This window comes from Heterodontus francisci, chromosome 8 (genome assembly GCF_036365525.1).
Source record: "Heterodontus francisci isolate sHetFra1 chromosome 8, sHetFra1.hap1, whole genome shotgun sequence".
In the NCBI taxonomy this organism is placed as follows: domain Eukaryota; kingdom Metazoa; phylum Chordata; class Chondrichthyes; order Heterodontiformes; family Heterodontidae; genus Heterodontus; species Heterodontus francisci.
Window position 1 is genome coordinate 62,167,986 of NC_090378.1, and position 20,682 is coordinate 62,188,667.

At 42.8% G+C, this 20,682-nt stretch overlaps 1 protein-coding gene across 1 annotated transcript in view; it reads left to right on the forward strand.

The window, feature by feature from the left end:
- The first annotated feature begins 547 nt into the window (after positions 1–547).
- Positions 548–20,682, forward strand: part of dab1a (DAB adaptor protein 1a) — a 287,520-nt gene continuing 267,385 nt past the window's right edge. The window contains exons 1-2 of the mRNA XM_068038058.1: positions 548–609; positions 18,031–18,247. Of these exons, the coding sequence (XP_067894159.1) occupies positions 18,181–18,247 (67 nt within the window). The 5' untranslated portion in view covers positions 548–609; positions 18,031–18,180. The remainder of the gene's footprint in view (positions 610–18,030; positions 18,248–20,682) is intronic.

A 20,682-nucleotide genomic window follows, 5' to 3' on the forward strand; every position in this document is an offset into this window, starting at 1 on the left:
AGTAACTACAAACTTAGTAAGTCGTTAAGAACTGGGTTACAACTTATTTAACAAGATGTAACTTTTCTAAGGGCTTTTCCAACGAGACTAGTAGTGGAAGAGTGAAAGTTCACATCAAATAAAGTGATTTCTAAAGCTTTCCATCTGTGGGGATTTCAATAGTGCACCCTATAGAGGAGTAGGGAATCACCGACAGCAACTTCTGGATTTCCACATTTAACCATGCATGTGCAGATGCCAGAAGTTGCTGTCAGTTTCACAGTTGCAATGATGGTGAACACTAACAGTTTTGCTGTCATTAAAACCACAATTTCGAGCCATTACTTTGATCCTTCATCAAATGAGCTGCCTTAATTTGCCTGCCTCCTCTCTGAATTCTAACCAAGTCTTTTTTTCTCCCCTTCACTGGTGATTACAAGTTTTCAGTTCTGTAATCAGGAGACAGGTTTAATTGCTGTGTTCTTTGACCCCCCCACCCCCACCCTGGCCAGGCTCCACCCGATCTGTACTTTGTTCTATTTCTGCCTCATAGTTTTGCCAGTCATCTGTAAAGACATTATAAAGATTTCAACTGGAAGGAGGCTTTAATAAAGCAAGGAGAGAACAATGGTAATGTACAGTAACTGCACAATTTCTTGCTGTGCTGGAAGCTTTATTCCTTTTCTAAGTTAATTTAGCTTTACATTTTGTTGAGATCCATGAAATAAAATGCAGCCTGTCTGTTCTCAAGGACAGGATAACTTGCTATGTACTCGTGTAGCTTAGATTTAATTTAGTTGAGTTTTTGACAGAGGGGCAAATTGTATTTTGAGCTTGATGAATAGTCAGAGAGAGAACTGGAGCAGACAGAGCTTGCTACTAATAAATCGGATGCTGCACTATATTCTGCAACCAGGTGACTACTTGGTTATGCAGATCCTATGTTTTCAGGCAGTGAGCGGAGCATGGATTCAGTGCCATCCTGACCTAGATAATTACAGCTTAAAATATCTACAGTATGAGCAATTTCAGTTGTTTGACAATCTGAAACAGTGAGTGTGCCACACTGAGCAGATTATAGTGACAATTTTTCTTTTGGAATCCCATGCTGGCTTTGTTTCAAATTGCAGCCAGTGCATTGCCTTTTCACCGTATACCTGTGCTGTACATTGAACGTTTCAAGCACATACAATGGAGATCAAAAGAAAAAAATGTAAGTACTTGAGAGCTATGATAAAACACACAAAAATACAGGAAATGTGAAACACTTTGTGTGTGACCTTTAATCAGAATTGGCATAGTCAGGCTAGATCACACATTTTATAGAGCTGACAAGGTAAAGTCATAACAGGGCCATGTTTATTTATCTAGTATGAGCATTTATAGATGTCTGTTTACTTCAGTATGAGTCAGTGCTAGAAATTAGCTTTTTCTCTAAGTTAAAGGCATTCTCTGATAAAGTGGTGTGTGATGATATTTGGAGCAGACCGTTTCAGACAAGACTGCAGACAGAGTTCTGTAGGCAAAGTCAATCTGTTGAATACACCTGTATTTTTATCCTTTTCACCATGCTCCTCTCTGTTACCCACCCTATTTGATTCACTGCTGTACTGAACTATTCTGTTGCTGCTGTTCCAGTCTTGAGTCCTTCCAGCACATGCCAATGGTTTCCCTCTCCCTCCACCCTGGGCACCACCTACATGCCCACTTCAGGACTATCGCTGTCTTTCACGATCTCATTTGTCTTAATTCTCTTTCCTGGAGAATAATCTATTCAGCTCATTCTCTGGGATTAATCTCTCTAATCTTCTCCTGATCCTCCTATTTTCCCCATTGTCCCCTCTTTGGTTCTCCAAGGTGGTGCTGAACAGTGCCCACTTCCTATTGCTCTCTAGAAAATTCATTCTATTATAAGAAAATCCCTTCCCATTGAAAAACTTATCCTGAATGAATTTGACCCTGATGGATATCTTTACCTAAACATGCCAATCTCATTTGACTGACTTATCTGCCCTGACCTTCTCACTCAAGTTCTCCCACAAATGACCACTGATTTTCACCCTTATCATCATTTGAGGAATCACTGTCTCCAAGGTTTCAATCGTTGATGAGGCCATCTCTGATCACTATGTTGTCTCCCTGTCGACATCCCCCATGACCAAATACGCACGCCACTTACCCTCCACCATGAAAACAATTTTTGCAACTCCTTCTTAAATATGCTCTGTAATTCTCAAGTTCCTCTCTTCCAGCTATTCACCTACCACAACGCTACTGCTACTGTTGACCTATTCAACACTGATGGTTCTGCCTTTGAACACGAGAACACAAGCAATAGGAGCAGAAGTAGACCATATGGCGCATCCAGCCTGCTCCGCCATTCAATACGATCATAGCTTATCTTGGGCTTCAATTCCATTTTCCTGCCCACTCTCCATCCCCCTTGATTCCCTGCAAGACCAAATGTCTATCTATCCCAGCCTTAAATATATTCAACGATGGAGCATCCACAATCCTCTGGGGTAGAGAATTCCAAAGATTCACGATCCTTTGAGTGAAGTAATTTCTCCTCATCTCAGTCCTGAATGATTGGCCCCTTATCCTGAGACTGTGCCCCTGTTTTCTAGATTCCATGGCCCATAGAAACAATCTCTCAGCTTCTACCCTATGAAGCCCTTTCAGAATCTTGTATGTCTCAATTATATTGCCTCTCATTTATCTGAACTCCAGAGAATATAGACCCAATTTACTCAGCCTTTCATCATAGGACAACCCCTTCATCCCAGGGACCAATTCAGTAAATTTTTGCTGCCCAGTCTCCAGTGCAAGTATATCCTTTCTTAAATGTGGAGACCAAGGCTGGGCACAGTATTCCAGATGCAGTCTCACCAAAGCCCTATATGATTTTAGTAAGATTTCTTTATTCCTGTACTCCAATCCCCTTGCAATAAAGGCAAACATGCCATTTGCCTTCCTAATAGCCTGTTGCACCTGCATGTTAACTTTATGCCTTCCTTGTACGAGTACCCCAAAGTCTCTCTGAATGTCAATAAAAGCAAAATACTGCGGATGCTGGAAATCTGAAATAAAAACAAGAAATGCTGGAACCACTCAGCAGGTCTGGCAGCATCTGTGAAAAAAGCATCTCTGAATGTCAACACTTACCGGTTTCACACCTTTTAAAAAATATTCTGCTTTTCTGTTTTTACAACCAAAGGGAACAACGTCACATTTCCCTGCATTATACTCCATTAGCCATCTTGTTGCCCACTCACTTAACCTGTCTATATCTCTTTGCAGCTTCTCTATGTCCTCCCTGCAGCATACCTTTCCACCTAGCTTTGTATCATCAGCAAACTTAGATACATTACTCTCTGTCCCTTCATCCAAGTCAGTAATATAGAGTGGAAGTAGCAGAGGCCCAGCACTGATCCTTGCCACACCCCACTATTCACTGCCTGCCAACTTGAAAATGCCCCATTTATGCCCACTCTCTTCTTCCTGTCTGTTAACCAATCCTCTATCCATACTAATATATTACCCCCAATACCTTGAGCCCTTATCTTGCCTATTAATCTTTTATGTGGCACCTTATCAAGTGCCTTTTGGAAATCCAGGTATTATACTACATCTAGTCGTTTAGTAGTACAGAACTTGAGTATTGCTGAAAATAGAGACATGTTGTCAAAGTGTTTCGTCTTGCATTCATCAGGACAATCACAAGAATAACTAATGTAAGGGAAACCAACAACATATAGTGCATGAGAAGAGAGTGCTGATTGGTTTGGCAAGTGAACTCTGATTGGTAGAGGCATTGCCATGGCGAATGCACCAGATTATGGTGACTAACAGTTAACTACCAAGCTTCGTTTAAAATTTAAACCAGGCAGCTTGATTCTGATTGGTCAAGGCATTGCCCTGAGGAATGAACCAGCGAATGGGTGTCACTTATTTTGTTCAGCTGAAACAGGTGCAATGTTTGTACATATTCTTTCTGTCTGCAAAGAACAGGTCCCTGTGTATTAATATATGTAGCTTCCAGTACACGGAAATGTGCCACACTGTGAGCCCTACTGACAATCTTAAATTGGTTGTCAGCGTAATTCTTAGCACACTGTGGATTATTTAGCAAATGATGTCCAATCGCGGAATCACATCTAATGTTGGACACTGTGTTTTGTGTTTTGCAAGCATGGGCTGGTTGGGTACCTCTTGTATATTTCCGATATGTAGATGATACATTTGCTATATTTGAATCCGCAGCTGCATGCAATAATTTCCTTGCATGTCCTAACGGGTTCCATCCTGCGCTCAAATTCACCTTTGAAATGGAGTAGTCAATTGAACTCCCTTTCCTTGACATACTAGTTGAGAAATCTGTTAAAGGGTTCTCTCCCATGGTCTACCGCAAACTTACCTTCACTGGTCAATACACACGTTGGGATTCTTACAGTTCCACGCGCTATAAGATTGGCCTTATCAGCAACCTCATAAATTGGGCCCCAGCCATTTGTTCACCATGCAAGCTTGATGCTGAAATAGGGCAAATCAAAGGCATCCTGTATGATAATGGCTACCCTGACCAGATCATTTCTTGCTGTATATTGCGCAAACTTACGAATGGGCCTAAGACCGTCTTTTCGGCCCTGAAAAGTGCCCAGTCCACCTCAAATTACCCTGGAAGGGTAATGTGTCCCAAAAATTTGAGCAACAAGTAAAGCTAGCTGTTTCACGCTGCAACTATGCAGTAGCAACATGTGTGGTGTTCGCCACTAACAGGACATTGCCATCAAGCCAAAAAGACGTCCTGCCTGTCACACAAATGAGTAATATGATATATGAATTATGAATTTCAATGCCAGTGTGATGCTAGGTATATAGGCCGTACGTCCCAAAGACTGGCGGATCGTATCAAACAACATGTCCTTTCTGCTGTTCACAACGGGCAAGGTATGGGCCGTACCCAGCCAGCCCGTGCTTGCAAAACTCAAAACACAGTGTCCAACATTAGATGTGATTCTGCGATTGGACAACATTTGCTCAATAATCCACAGTGGGCTAAGAATTACGCTGACAAGCAATTTAAGATTGTCAGTAGGGCTCGCAGTGTGGCACATTTGCGTGTACTGGAAGCTACATATATTAATACACAGGGCCCTGTTCATTGCAGATAGAAAGAATATGTACAAACATTGTGCCTGTTTCAGTTGAACAAAATAAGTGACACCCATTCGCTGGTTCATTCCTCAGGGCAATGCCTTGACCAATCAAAGTCAAGCTGCCTGGTTTAAATTTTAAACAAAGCTTGGCAGTTAACTGTCAGTCACCATAAACTGGTGCATTCACCATGGCAATGCCTCTACCAATCAGAGTTCACTTGCCAACCAATCAGCACTCTCTTCTCATGCAGTATATGTTGTTGTTTTCCCCTACATTGGTTATTCTTGCGATTGTCCTCTTGAATGCAAGACGAAAAGCTTTAACAATGTGTCTCTATTTTCAGTTATACTACATCTACTGGTTCCCCTTTATCTACCCTACTAGTTACATCCTCAAAAAACTCTAATACTCCATTAGTAAGACCATGCTGACTTGTTCTAATCATACTGCGCTTTTCCAATTGCAATGTTAAGACTTCTTTAATAATAGTTTCCAGCATCTTCCCAATGACTGATGTTAGGCTAACTGGCCTGTAGTTCCCTGTTTTCTCTCTACCTCCTTTCTTGAAAAGCAGTGTAACATTTGCCAACTTGCAATTTGAAGGAACCATTCCTGAATCTAAGGAAAATCATAGCCAGCACATCCACTATCTCTGCAGCTATCTCTTTTAGAATCCAAGGGTGTAGGCCATCTGATCCCGGGGACTGTCAGATTTTTGTCCCTCAAATTTATCCAATACTTTTTCTCAGCTGATATCAATTTCCTTAATTTCCTCACTCTTTTTAGCCTTCAGGTTACTGCCTATTTCTGGTGACACCAAGTTATTTAAAAATTCGCACTCCTGTCATTCCCTTAGTACATTTCCCACTTCCACACCCTTAAGTGTGAGGACCACAGACTCAAGCACACTTGCTTCACAACTGGTCTAGTCATTCACTGCGAGATCTAGCTTGACCATGTCCAGAAATAATGGGGTAATTTTGATTTTGGCTGATAATGTAAAATGGGTGACATAAATTCAGCCATCTGTTATACATCTTTGCTGATTTGCATTTCCACTGACATCAATGAGGGATGAAGAGTGCCCAGGAGACAGACCAGAGATGCTTCTGAAGTTTGTGTTCAGCTTGGTCAGAGGACTATAGAAGGGCAAAGAAGGAAAGGTCAGTGTGAGAATGGAAGTGGGGGTGGGAGGTGGGGGTGGGGTGGGGAGTGGAAGAGGTGACCACATGATGGTTTGGATAATATTTGCAAATATAACAGAGATGTTTAGCACAACAGCCTCCCCATACACGTTTGGCTTCTCCAATGTAGAGAGACTTGCCACATGGGCAGTGAATGTATTGTACTAGATTGGCAGAATGTTTATGACAAGTAGAATTTAGTAAAAGATCATAAGATCATAAGGAATCGGAGCAGGAGTAGGCCATTCAGTCCCTCGAGCCTGCTCCACCATTCAATAAAATCATGGCTGATGTGATTGTGGCCTTAACTCCACTTTCCTGCCTGCCCCCCATAACCCTTGACTCCCTTGTCAATCAAAAATCTGTCTAACTTAGCCTTGAATATATTCAATGACCCAGCCTCTGCTGCTCTCTGGGGAAGAGAATTCCAAAGATTCGTGACCCTCTGTGAGAAGAAATTCCTCCTCATCACAGTCTTAAATGGGAGACCCTTTATTTTGAAACTGTGCCCCTTGTTTCGAGATTCCTCCAAGAAAGGAAACATCCTCTCAGCATCTACCCTGTCAAGCCCCCTCAGGATCTTATATGTTTCAAGAAGATCACCTCGCATTCTTCTAAATTCCAATGAGTATAGGCCCAACCAGCTCAACCTTTCCTCATAAGACAAACCCTTCATCCCAGGAATCAGGAACTTTCTGTGAACTGCTTCCAATGTGTTCTCTATAAGTAAGGAGACCAAAACTGTACACAGTACTCTGGGGTGCAGTTTCGCCAATGACCGATACAGTTAAAGCAAGATTTCCCTAATTTTATACTTTATCCCCCTTCCAATAAAGGCCAACATTCCATTTACCTTCCTAATTACTTGCTGTACCTGCATGCTAACCTTTTGTGATTCATGTACAAGGACACCCAGATCCTTCCGTACTGCAGTCTCTCTCCATTTAAATAATATTCTGCTTTTCTATTCTTCCTGTCAAAGTTGGCAACCTCACATTTTCCCACATTACAATCCATCTGCCAAATTTTTGCCCACTGACTTAACCTATCAATACCCCTTTGCAGACTCTTTGGGCTGCACTTTATTCTTGCGCCAGGACTCCCTGTGGCAGGCCGGAAGGCAGGGTGAGCCCCAACTCGGCTCTCCGTTGGACCCCTGAAGCCTTTTCATGGCAGGAAGGCAATTAACTGCCCGCTGTCAGTGACGCTGTCCCTTTAAGGAATGAGTTCCCGCCTCCCGAGCTCAGCTCTGTAGTTCTGGCAATGCCACTGGGAGCAGTGGTAACTGCCAGTACTGCAGGAGGCCCTGCAACACTGAAGAAGAAGGAGACCCAGGAAACGTGAATGTGGTCGGGGTCGCCGGGGCTATTCAGGTGAAGGGGTTGGAGGGTTGTTGGTGAGGGTGGAAGGGGTGTCTTCCTGGTGGGGGACAGTGATTGCCATTGGGGGTTGGCCCCATGGGGGCCCTGGATTCTCTCCAAAGGAAAGTAACTCCCCCTGGCCCCGCATCTGCCAGCAGCGGCAGGCCCCTCCGCCTCTCTCAAAATTTAGGTGGAGGCGAGAAGAGGCGCTTAAGTGACCATTAATTGGCCACTTAAGGGCCTCAATTGGCCTGGGGTGGGAGGCCGTCCTCGGCCTTCCCCACCCCAGACAAAATGGCAAGGGGCCCGGGCAATGTTGGGAACGGCGCCCCATGCCCTTTTGCTTGCCCCCCACCCCCTAGTCCCGCCCACCACCCCCCCCCCCCCCACCCCCACCTCTGTGCCGGCCTCCAATTTTATTCTGCCCTTTGTGTCCTCCTCACAACTTGCTTTCCTACCTATCTTTGTATCGTCAGCAAATTTGACTGCAATGCACTCAGTCCCTTCATCCAAGGCATTAATTTAGATTGTAAATAGTTGAGGCCCCAGCACTGATCCCTGTGGCACTCCACTAGTTACAGTTTTCCAATCTGAAAATGCCCCATTTATACCGATTCTCTGTTTCCTGTTAGGTAGCCAATCCTCTATCCATCGTAATATATTACCCCCGATACCATGAGTTCTTATCTTGTGTGGCACCTTATCGAATGCCTTTTGGAAATCCAAATACACTACATCTACTGGTTCCCCTTTATCCACCTTGCTTGTTACATCCTCAAAAAACTCTAATAAATCTCTTAAACACAATTATACTTTCGTACAACCATGTTAACTTTGCCGGCTTGTATTATGATTTTCTAAATATCCTGCTACTACTTCCTTAATAATGGATTCTAGCATTTCCCAATGACAGATGCTAGCTACTGACCTATATACAGTTTTCTGCTTTCTGTCTCCTACCTTTCTTGAATGGAGGTGTTACATTTGCGGTTTTCCGATCTGCTGGGATGTTTCCAGAATCTAAGGAATTTTGGAAGATTACATTATCTCTGCAGCCATTTCCTTTAAGACCCTAGGCTATGAGGCAAACTTAATTTTCCCCTAATTTTTTCCCATTTCCTTTTGAAGGTTCTGACTCTCACTAAGGTTCAGTTCTACAGCCACAGGCATCTCAGCAGTAACTCACCCAAGTGGGCTTTTTTCAAGCATGAACTTAGGTAGTGAATCTCAGCAGGTTATTTCATCATGTGGAGCATCACAGCTAATCACGTCCTGACCCATCATCCACATATAAACTTTCCAACCATTGTCACTTGGAAGAGAACAAGTTTGGGAGCCCTGACTGATTTTTGTGCCCTCCTTAGCTGAGTTCACTTGTGGTGCTGCTATTGATGCTCTGGCTGGGACCGACTAACTCAGTTTTGATTAAACATAAAAGCATAATTATTGTTAAATGAAGAAGGACTGAAGTTCATCTAGCTTACCTTCCACCATTCTGATAGTTTCATAATACAACAATAATAGCATTGTTGACTAATCATGATAATCATCATGGAACTTTTCTGGTGTTTGTAACTAACCTAAAATTGACACGGAGAAAAATTCCAGCAATATCCAGTAAAAGGCCCTATTTGCACAAAAATATGGTAGAAGGCAAGGTAAGCCTGTGAACACTGTTAGACATTACATTTACTTTTGACTTCTCATTGATCGAGGTACATTTACTGCAAATTGAGGTCATTACAGCGTGAATAAGAGTGAGTCAGCTCACTTAGCAGAGTGGGAGCAGCCGTATGAGGTAATCTTATTAATCTATTTTAGAATTGTGTCGATGGATTATTTTATCATAACCATTAATTAAGTGACCACTTTTCACTGTAGACTCTGACCACATTGTACCACCACAAACACTACCAGAGCCTTCAGACATGGAGGAAAGTTTTGTATATTTTCAATATCAACTCAGTTGTATAGGTACATCTTTTTAACGTATTATTTTACAGCAATGAGTTTGCTAATGTGCAGTTAATGTGTCCTTCAATCACCTTGGCTCTGTACTCTTGCATGTGTCTTATTATTAAACTGATGACAAAGGTATTTGTAAAATAATCTGGTTTAGGAGAGAAGCTAATAAGAAATGGAAAGGTGAAGATCGCTGCAAATACCAAGGGATACTTGTTATTAATTTGGGTCTGCCACACATAACTCCTCGGATTCAATGACATAGGTCACTCCTGCAAACTGTCTAAGTATTTCATCTGTCTAAGAGTTGGCACATACTGCCCCATATCTGCCTATAGGATAGCATATCCCTAGATGTCATAATATTTTCATTTGTGATCTGAACTAGAATATGTAGAAAAGCAAAATACTGTAGATGCAAGATATCTAAAATAAAAACAGAAGATGCTGGAAACACCCAGCAGGTCAGTCAGCATCTGTGGAGAGAGAAACAGAGTTAATGGCTGGAACGTAAATGTCGGTGCCAAGCCTGTTTCCGCCCAGCCTGGGGACCCGTCCCGTATTTTACAGATCCCCAGGCTTTAATTGGCCCGAGGCGGGACTTCCACCGACTTCCACCCGCCTCGGTGAGCTGCCGGCCAATCAGCGGACCCGCAGCTCTTAGTCTCAGCAGCGCCACCGGGAGCGGTGGCCACTGCTGGGACTGCAGCCCAGCCGACTGAGGAGGATACCAAGGAACCAGTACTGAAGGTAAGTTTGGGTTGCCTCACCAGGGGAATCGGTCATGTCCTGGTGAATTAGGGTTGTCGTTTGGGGGGAGGGGAGCGTCTTGGATCCCGGGGTTGGGTTGGGAGGCGGGGGCGGCCCTCAATCGGGCACCCTGTGCCCGATTGCCAGGCCCCCCCCTGCCCCGTGGTGCGGAAAGGCTGGCAGCTATAGCTGGGTGGCCTTTCACGTCCCTGGCACACCCGCTTGCCACGGGTAAAATACCTGTGGAGGCGGGCGAGGGCCCTTAATTGGCCGTTAATTGGCCACTTAAGGGTCTCGATTGGCCTCGGGCGGGCAGGCTGCTTCTCACCCCCCGCCCCCCCCCCCCCTCCCACCGGACCTCCATAAACTTGGTCGGAGGCGGAATCGGGGCGGTTAGGCCTCCCGGAGCCTGCTGCTCAATGTTACGCCGTCCCCACGCCACCATCCGACCCGCTGGGGTGGTGTAAAATTCCGATCAATGTTTCAGGTCAATGACTTTCATCAGAACCAGATATAAGCAGAATCAATTGTATGTGCACTTCAGTTTTTCTAAAGGCTGAACAAGAAAACATTTGGCGAGATGATACAACTTCCTTCACAGCAAGATTGTCACATGGAACAACAGTTTTGGTCAGACTCACTTAGTTCAATCAGCAGAACTTATCTTTGTGTAATAAAACAAAATAAACAGAGTGCCATATTTCCCTATATGACTAAATTTAAATAAGATGATGTATAACAGTGGTTAGCACCGCAGCCTCACAGCTCCAGGGACCCGGGTTTAATTCTGGGTACTGCCTGTGTGGAGTTTGCAAGTTCTCCCTGTGTCTGCGTGGGTTTCCTCCGGGTGTTCCGGTTTCCTCCCACATGCCAAAGACTTGCAGGTTGATAGGTAAATTGGCCATTATAAATTGCCCCTAGTATAGGTAGGTGGTAGGGAAATATAGGGACAGGTGGGGATGTGGTAGGAATATGGAATTAGTGTAGGATTAGTATAAATGGGTGGTTGATGGTCGGCACAGACTCGGTGGGCTGAAGGGCCTGTTTCAGTGCTGTATCTCTAAATAAAAAAAAAACTGTCTACCAGCATTTCAATCATCTTAGGAATTTATTGGCTTGACTGCCTCACAGCCATTTAGTCATATTTTCAAAAACCTGACTGATTTCCTATGTCCCTGTATCTTATTTCACACAGTTTGCAGCCTTGTTAAGTGTGTTTTGATTGACAAGATAGTCTAACACATTGTTTATTAGTTACTGTCCAGAAATCAAGATCAGGGCTAGTTCATTGGTATGCTAACTACCCATTATCTCAGAGCCTTTTTTAATTGCGTGAAGACACTAGCCCCAGAAATCTGCAGAGACTCGCCCAATCTCCTACGATGGGTTCAATGGGAGACTGGTAGATCCCACTGAAAAATGAAAGGCACCCAGTTGCACTGAATCTTGACCACCTATGGGATTTTGTAAAGAATGAAATAGAATTTACTAACCTTTAGAGGGCAAAAGTTGTCAGGGGGTGGAGGGAGGGAATCGAGCAGGAGGCAAAGATTCCCTATACTGCGATTTCCCATTTTTCCTGCTCATTTGGGATCTGACATAATACTGGAGGCTGGAAAATCTAATGAAATGAGGCACACTGGTATTCAGATGTGACGTTGAAGTTCAGTCCTATATTTTTGGAACATGGCCGTTATGTTCCTGCCTCTGATTTCAATGTCTTCAGACTTCTGACATCTGTTTTCCTGCACCATTCTGACCTTGCCCTGGGCAGGCTGACAGCCGACTTGCTCACTGGTTCATCCTTATGATGGTATGAATGCTTGTGAGACCTTAAAATAATAAACACAAGGGCCCAGTTGCTCTCAAATGTTATACTTCTGTTAAAGCAACTAAATTCTTTAGTTATGTGGAACTATTTCCAGAAATTTGCCCCTTAATATTACACAAGATCACAAGGTACTTATAGATGAGGATGGTCATTCAACCCTAATAATAAGTCCACCTAGAAAATCCCTACACTACCCCAATTGCTGCATCTAGTTGTTTCTTAAATGATTCCAGGGTTTTCATCTCCACTGTTCTGTACAAAAGTCCATTCCAAGTGTTGATCACTCCCTGACTAAAGAACAACGTTCCCCTCCCCCCGCCCCGCCCCGCCCCACCCCACCACATTAATAACACTGCTAAAGTTACCTTTATGTAGTTAGAACCAGTATGGTCCCCCTGTCCTACATTCACTGTTTAACTTAAAGCAGTATTTTGGATTGACCTTTTCCATACCACTTTATCTATCTCTATAAGGATGAGGTCCTTAATTGGGCATTAATTGCCCACTTCAGGGCTGCAATTGGTGTTGGGATGGAAAGATTGTTCACAGGCCTTCCTGCCCTGGACTTAATTTGGGTGGAGGTGGGATGGTGGTGGGGCTCCCCCCGGCCACCGTCCCGCCCGATTAAATGTTCTCTCCACTTCCAAACCCGCTGCGGGGAAAGCATAAAATTCCCCCCATTAACTCTGTTTCACTCTCCACAGATGCTGCCTCACCTGCTGAGTATTTCCAGCATTTTCTATTTTGCTCACATATTTCCAGCATGCACAGTATTTTGCTTTTGTATTACTTTTATGGCCGCTGACTTAAATTGGTCCTTTCTTTGACTTTTTTTGTTGTGATCTGGGCATCACTGGAAAGGCCACATTCATTGCTCATTCCTAGTTGCCCTAAAAAGATGATAGGCCTTTTCCTTGAACCACTGGAGTCTTTGTGACGACAGTGCTCCCAGAATACATGTTAGGTAGGAAATTACATGATTTTAATCCAGTCACAATGAAGAATAGATGATACATGTCCAAGTCAGGATGGTGTGTGACTTGACGGCCGAATGTGCAGTGGCAGTGTTCACGCAACATTGCCATACTTGTCCTTCTCAATAGTATAAGTCATAGGAGAGGGAGGTGCTGTCAAAGTAGCTTGATGAGTGAGTTGCAGCAGTGCATCCTGTAGATCACACACGCTGCAGCCATAGTATGTCATAGTATGGTGAAAGAGATGGACAATGAATCCAGTGGCCTCGACCAAACAAACCACTTGTGTGCTACGTAGCCCAGGTTGTAACAATAGTTATCCTCTTATGACCTGAACTGGCTATTCATGTCTTTCACTTCTGTGCTACTTCAATCTCTTTGTTGGTTCCCTGAGGAACAGCAGTACCTCTCTACATTTGTTTAGTAAGCTACCTCTTCAAAACACTTTTTGTTCCCTCCCTCATAGCCCATTATTCCCTCCCATTTACTGCGAGGCATATTCCGCACCCCTTGTAAAGGGCTTGAGATCTTCTTCCATGTGAAAGGTGCAATATAGATATAAGCCATGGTTGATAATGAAACAAGTCAGAGGGAGATAGAAGAGCAGATAGGTCGGCAAATCTCTGAGAAGTGCAAGAACAATAGGGCAGTAATGGTAGTAATAGTAGGAGATTTTAACTACCCCAATATTAACTGGGATAGTTTTAGTGTGAAAGGAATTGAGGGAGTAGAATTCTTGAGGTGCATTCAGGAGAAAACTTTTTTGGCCAGTATGTAGCAAGTCCAACAAGAGAGGGCGCAGTTTTAGACTTAGTGTTAAGAAATGAAGATGGGCAGGTGGAAGGAGTGGCAGTGGGAGAGCATTTTGGTGGTTGTGATCATAATTCAGTCAGTTTTAACATAATTATGGAAAAGGAGAAGGATAAAACAGGAGTTAGAGTTTTCAATTGGGGAAAGGCCAATTTTACTAAACTGAGGGGTGATTTAGCGAAAGTGGACTTGAAACAGCTACTTGAAGGTAAATCATTGGGAGGCATTCAAAGGGAAGAATCAAGAGGTTCAGTGTAAACATGTTCCCACAAAGAAAAAGGATGGGACGGCCAAATCTAGAGCCCCATCAATGTCAATGAGCTTACAGGGTAAGATAAGGCAGAAAAGGAAAGCTTATGTCCAACACCAAAAACTCAGCAATACAGAAAGCCGAGAGGAGTATAGAAAGTGGTTGGGGGGGGGGGGGGGGGGGGGGGTGGTGTGGGTGTGGTGGGGGGTGACATCAAAAAGGAATTAGGAAAGCTAAGAGACAGCATGAAAGAATATTGGCAAGCAAAATCAAGGTGAATCCAAAGATGTTTTATCAATGCATTAAGAGCAAGAGGATAACTAAGGAAAGAGTAGACCCCATAAAAGACCAAAAAGGTAACTTATGTTTAGGAGCGGAAGATGTTGGTATTATTGAGGGGCTTGGATAGAGTGGAGTTGAAGGGCCTATTTACCTTAGCAGAGAGGTCAGTGACGAGCGGAGCATAGATTTAAAGTTATTGGTAGAAGGATTAGAGGGGAGGTGAGGAAACATTTTTTCACCGAGAGGGTGGTGGAGGTCTGGAAGGGTAATTGAGGCAGAAACCCTCAACTCATTCAAAAGGAGTCTGGATATGCACCTCATGTGCCGTAATCTGCAGGACTACAGACCAAATGCTGGAAGGTGGGATTAGACTGGGTGGATCGTTTTTCGGCTGGTACAGACACGATGGGCCAAGTGGCCTTTTTCTGTGCCACAAACGTTCTATGATTCGAAGGTGAGATCAGAAGCTCACTTTGTTGGCTGTCTTGTGCTACTGTGTAACACCATAGTAGAACACTGCTGCTTATTGTATTTCTACATTACAATAACTAGGCTTTGGAAGAAGGTTATGAAAGAGATGAAATCTTTGTTTATTAAGAATAATGAAGAAATAGTTGAGCCACAATTATGGTTATCAAAGTAAAAATATGAATAGCGGGAAGCAGCTACAAAGTCAAGGTGGGGCAAAGCCAAAAATAACAAGCAGACATTTCTTCACATTTATATTTCTCTAGAGTTTTGGTACAGCACATTGTCATTCCATTCTGATGGTAAGGAAGGTAAATGAGTGAACTGTACAATTCAGTCATCCAACCTAAATTGAATGGATGAAATGTCAGGCTTGTGTAGATATTTTAACTGGATCCAGGAAACAAAGAGACAGTTATGCAGGAGCCTAACACATAATCCTTTGCACCACACAGATTTAGATTTTGGGTTTGGTTTAAAAAAGCTACATCTGAAATATTAAGATGAATAACCCACATTTTATACTTTTAAAAGAAACAACCTTTGCTTTCAAGCACCAAATAGGCATTTCTGATTCTAATCATTGTTCATGAATGCTTAAATAGTTTTACCTACATTTTAGTATTATTGCCAGTCTGTAGATCTCAATGTCTTGTCATTTGCTCTAATGTAAGAACAGTATTAAGTTTGCTCATTGTGCAGGAAAAGGGTAGGAAATATGAATGTTTTGAATTTCAGTATATATTCTGATATCAGTATATATTGGAATATTTTTTATTGGTCCAAGCAGCTTTGTCTAGAGACCATAACTGTTTATTCAAATAACCATAGCATAGTATTCCAGAGGTTAATAACTTGTCTCTGAGAACAGCCTTATTTAACAAGGTTTGTCTTGATAATGGCATGTGTTTATACAGTAGTTTTTTTTTTGTTTTAGTTATGCACTGTATATTATTACCATATGTCTGATTAGAGGGTAATGTACAGTAATCAGACTGTAAGGTTAGTCAAACTTAACATAGTTTGTTTGATATAGTGTAATAAGTGATTATAGTCCAGAAGCAAGTTTATGTTTCATTAAAATTCTGGATTCTGCAAGCAGAAGTAACTAGCTCTCAGATGACCTTTGTGACAGAACAGCAAATACCTTGTCCACTTCTTGTCTGTTCCATACGTGTTGTTAGAATTGAGGTGCCGTTTGGGGAATGTTCCCTTTGTGAAAAATGACAAACCTTTTCTCCAAATATAGCATTATAACAGCTCTTAGCTCTTTATAAGCCCAAGTCAGTTCAAACTTGAACACTGATCCCATGTCTCAGGCTCTTCAACAGGATACAAGCAAAAACAATGCTCACATCTGCAGTTTCCAATATCTCTCTCCATTGCAGCCTTTTCTCTTCTCTATTTTGTTAATTCTGCTCTGGTCAGTAGTGTGCAAACTTTTCTTTCTTGTTTCTCCTAAGATTCAAATTTTGATACACTCCATTTTTTTCCTATTCTTTTCAACCTTAGCCCCTTACCTAAATCTATCACCAAAACAACTTTGATTGTCACGTCACTAGCACAGAAGGATGTAGCTTTTTGTTGGCTCATCTCACTTTTTTTGAAATAAATTATTTCTTTAATTAATAACTTACCATTTCAGAAAAGTGTAACACAAAATAAAGAAAAATAAAAGTAACCTACATATTTTGCATTTGTCCTTCAGCAATTATAATAGTGGTTGAGCTGTGTCCGATATCGACCATTAATAGTTTCATTGGTAACAACATCAAGAACACGGTCACAGCAATTGTCACAGTTAATGCAACCTCGCAGGCATGTCGCACAGAGTAATAAACAGTTTAGGGTTGATACCAAGAATCAATCATTATTTCACGGTTATCAAATAAATTCAGATGAAGTCAGTTATTTTTTACTGTTTGCTGTACAACCCTTAGATTATAAGCAATTTTATATTTGTATTTCAAAGCAACACATATACCTGCTGCTTGTCATCTTATAATTCTAATCTTGGTTTGAGTGGTCAGTTGTCAATTAATAATGCGAATGAAATGCTGGAATATAAAAAATAATCAGCAATCAAAAGAGGAATTTCTGAACACTGTGGTAGTTTGTGTTTTCATAAACAGGGAAAAATTATGTTGATTAACTGAGAACTGTATTTTTATGAATTTAAAACTATGGATTTAATATTATTGAAAGAAATTCAAATGTTGTCATAATTGCTGGAAAAATGGCATCGGTTAAAGAGGAAACATTGTTTTATTTTATGAGCTGGTTATCAATAGCCCATGCAGCCTCATCACCTGCATCATCCTCTGTGAGCATGTTCTATGCAGTCAGCCATCATATTCCTCTGATGGTTCAGTAAATCCAATACCTGGAAGGTCCCAGGTTTGATTTTCTGCCTTTGGTGAGTTAAATGAGCAAAAGGGCTATGTGTGCTATCAATGGCCTTAGTGCTCCAAGGCTTGGGTTGTGGAAAAATAGATAAGTGACTGAAAAAAAATTAACTTGGGTTTCTGCTCCTAATTACTATCTAGTAATCCTCACTGCAAAACAGACATTTGGGCTGTAGCGAAGGACAGGACTGGTCTTAGCATGCCAGAGTTCACTGTCTGGACTCAAACATGGTGACAGCTGTGAAGCTATAACACAATATGATTCCTCAACTTCGGAAAAGGAAGGGGAAAGGTGTATGAAATTAGGAAGATTAAATTGAACATTGCTTTTTAAATTTTTTTTTATATTTCATGCTGCAATGTTTAGTGATTCTTTTTCTGAGGATTGGAGGAGTTATTACAATACAATTTTATGTTCATATCATGCAATTGATAAGAGAAGAAAAACAGAGATGGAACATTAATTGAGCAAAACTGTACCTTCAAAACAAAGATAATTAGAAACATGATGTTACGGCTTATGAGTGATATCTTTATCAAATGTTCTAACTGTTGTACCAAAAAGGATTTGATTTTTTTCAATCTAAAATCATGATGTTTTTTTTCTCTTGCAGCCCTCAGCAGAAGTGAGTGAAATGTGCTGTCTGGGATAAAAGTGTCTGGTGGACTGGTACCTATTATCACAGAGTAGTTATAAATGAACCTGGGTGTGGTATTGGGTCTGCATCTGCAAAGCGTGTGAAGAGGACATAGTATTAACTAGGATGTCAACGGAGTCAGAAATTCAACAGGTTGTCAGAGCCAGCACGAGAAAGGAGTCCAAAAAGAAAGGTAGGTGCTCATTGTAGTTGTCTCTTCATGCTAATCTAGGGCTTCTGTGTATTAATAAATATCTTTCAGTGCAGTAATTCACAAACTATTAACAAATCCATCATGTTCCACAGTAAAATTGCTCTGTTGCTCTTGCAGCAGTTGCTTATAAGAAATGCTGTTCTGGATTTTATATAACATGTCTCTTGTGTGGAGTTTACTGATCTCAGCTTGGATGGCAGTGGGAATAATTGTCCTCAGTACCTCTAGTCTTGAAATTAGAAAGTTAACCAGGTACCTGCTCCTGATTGATATCCACTACTGGAAAACACGTATGTAGATGTTAGTTGAGGTCAAGATTGGGCTCAGTTGGGATGTGTCCTCCTTAGTTGATAAGCCACGCAATACACAAACCCTGGGCTGACACATGAAAAGTCAGGCGTTGGGTGATATGCTGCAGGTCTGCTCGAATCTGTGGAGCCAGGGGAGAAAAGGGACATCGGCCAAAAGTTTAAGAGGGGCAGAGGGGAGCTGTCCACCATCCGAAAGGTTGGTGGCGATCCTGCCTCCGCTGGGCCTGGACTTCAGCAGGCCGGCAGCTCTTAGTCCTAGCAATGCCACCGGGCACGGTGACCATATCTGGGACTGCAACCCAGCTGAAGAATGAAGATGTCGGGGAGCACTGGAAAACGGTAAGGTTTTTGAGGCTTTGCGGGGGGCGATCGATCGGGCCCTGTCGAGGCAATTAGGGTCTATTGGGGGGCAGGTGCGTGTTGGGCGTTGGGGGTAGTTGGGGCATCGGGAGCGGCCCTCCGTCGGGCACAGGGTAACCGATTAGGAGGGCCTCCCCCAAGGCCATCAGAAAGCCGCCTACCTTTATCAGGCAGCTTTTCTGCGGCCTCAGCCACCTGCCTGCCGACTGTAAAATCCCTGTGGCGGCAAGCAGAGGCCCTTAAGTGGCTGTTAATTGTCCACTTAAGGGCCTTGATTGGCTTGGAGTGGGCAGGTGGTTTCTCGCCACTGCCGCCCAGCATAAATTGGCGGCGGAAGTGGGAGCAGGTCGGGTAGGGCCCCCTGAGCCTCCCACTCCATTTTGCACCCAACCCCTCTGCCACCAGTCCGCTCTTTGGGGGGGCATAAAAGCAAAAAGAAAAAAATTCACCCTTTATCTCAAGCCAATCTGCCCTGCTAACACATGTTTTTCTGAAAATGTGTTAATAGATTTTATATAATTGTCTTTTAATATGATTGTTAGTTTTTGTTTATATCCAATGGGAAAAAGCTGCAGCCATAAATTCAAAGAGCTCTTTTGGTCACAGTAACCAGGTTTGTTCTTTAACAACTGTAAGCAAAATCTTTTTATGTTACTTCTATTTAAAGAAATATGCATTGGCTGCGAACTTTAGGGGTGATTTGAACTCACCCTGGTTGATCGGAATGGAGTGAGGGGAGCAGTTACAATGAAGTGACTCCATTTCCTGCTCCATTCCCACCAATTCTAACGCTGTTGGCATTGGCGGGGATAAAGTGCCCACCAGACTCTAGCAGGAGCTCATTAATAAATGCAAATTGGAAAGGAGTTGACCAGCAGCACTCAAATGAGGCCTGCCTGTTAAAATCTGCCAATGTCTGACTCAAATTGCTGCGTAGGAATGCTATTGCCATTGGCTTCCCACCAGTAGTTAAAATCAAATCTTATTATTTCCTATTTACTAAGAAATTATACATAGATTAATAAATAAATAAGGCTTTGGATTGTGTAATGGGTTAGTGTCTTTTTCTGAATCTCAAAGTGCAGAGTTCAAATCCAGTCAAATTAGTGAATGAATGTCTTTTCTTTCTGATGGTTTAGAAGTCGAGTAAATGAATTTAAGGCAGTGTGTCTCAGCCCAGTTCCTTATGGATTTAAATACAGCACAGAGTGGAGCTCTATATCCAGATCTCCTGTATGGTGAACTGGCCACTGGGTCATGACTTGCTGGACGTCCATACCTCCACTACAAGGACACCTGCAAGCCAGATATGAAGGATTTCGACACAGACAACTGTTTGTCAGGGTTTACTCCCCTAACCTTCAACTCTCGTGGGGTATCCACGAGGCAGTGGGGCTATTTGCCCATAGCTGGCAGCTTGGTTCATGAGCGCCAGGGAGTCTTCTAACGTTGGTGGGCCTGAGCACTGCATATCGGGGAGGCCAAACCTCTTCTGAATTCCTCTGAAGCTTTAGCCTGGGGCCAAGAAGGACCCAGTTTCTGTGTGTCACCATGTGGAGGTACAGCAGAGGACTTGCCGACGGAGAAGCTGTGCACTGACAGAGAGACTTTCGCATTTGGCTCTCCTTTTTCTGTTGCTGCTAGGCAGCGGTGTAGGTGGAAAATCATAGAATTGTAGAATGGTTTCAGCACAGTAGGAGGCTATTTGGCCTGTCGTGTTCGTGCCAGCTCTCTGCAAGAGTG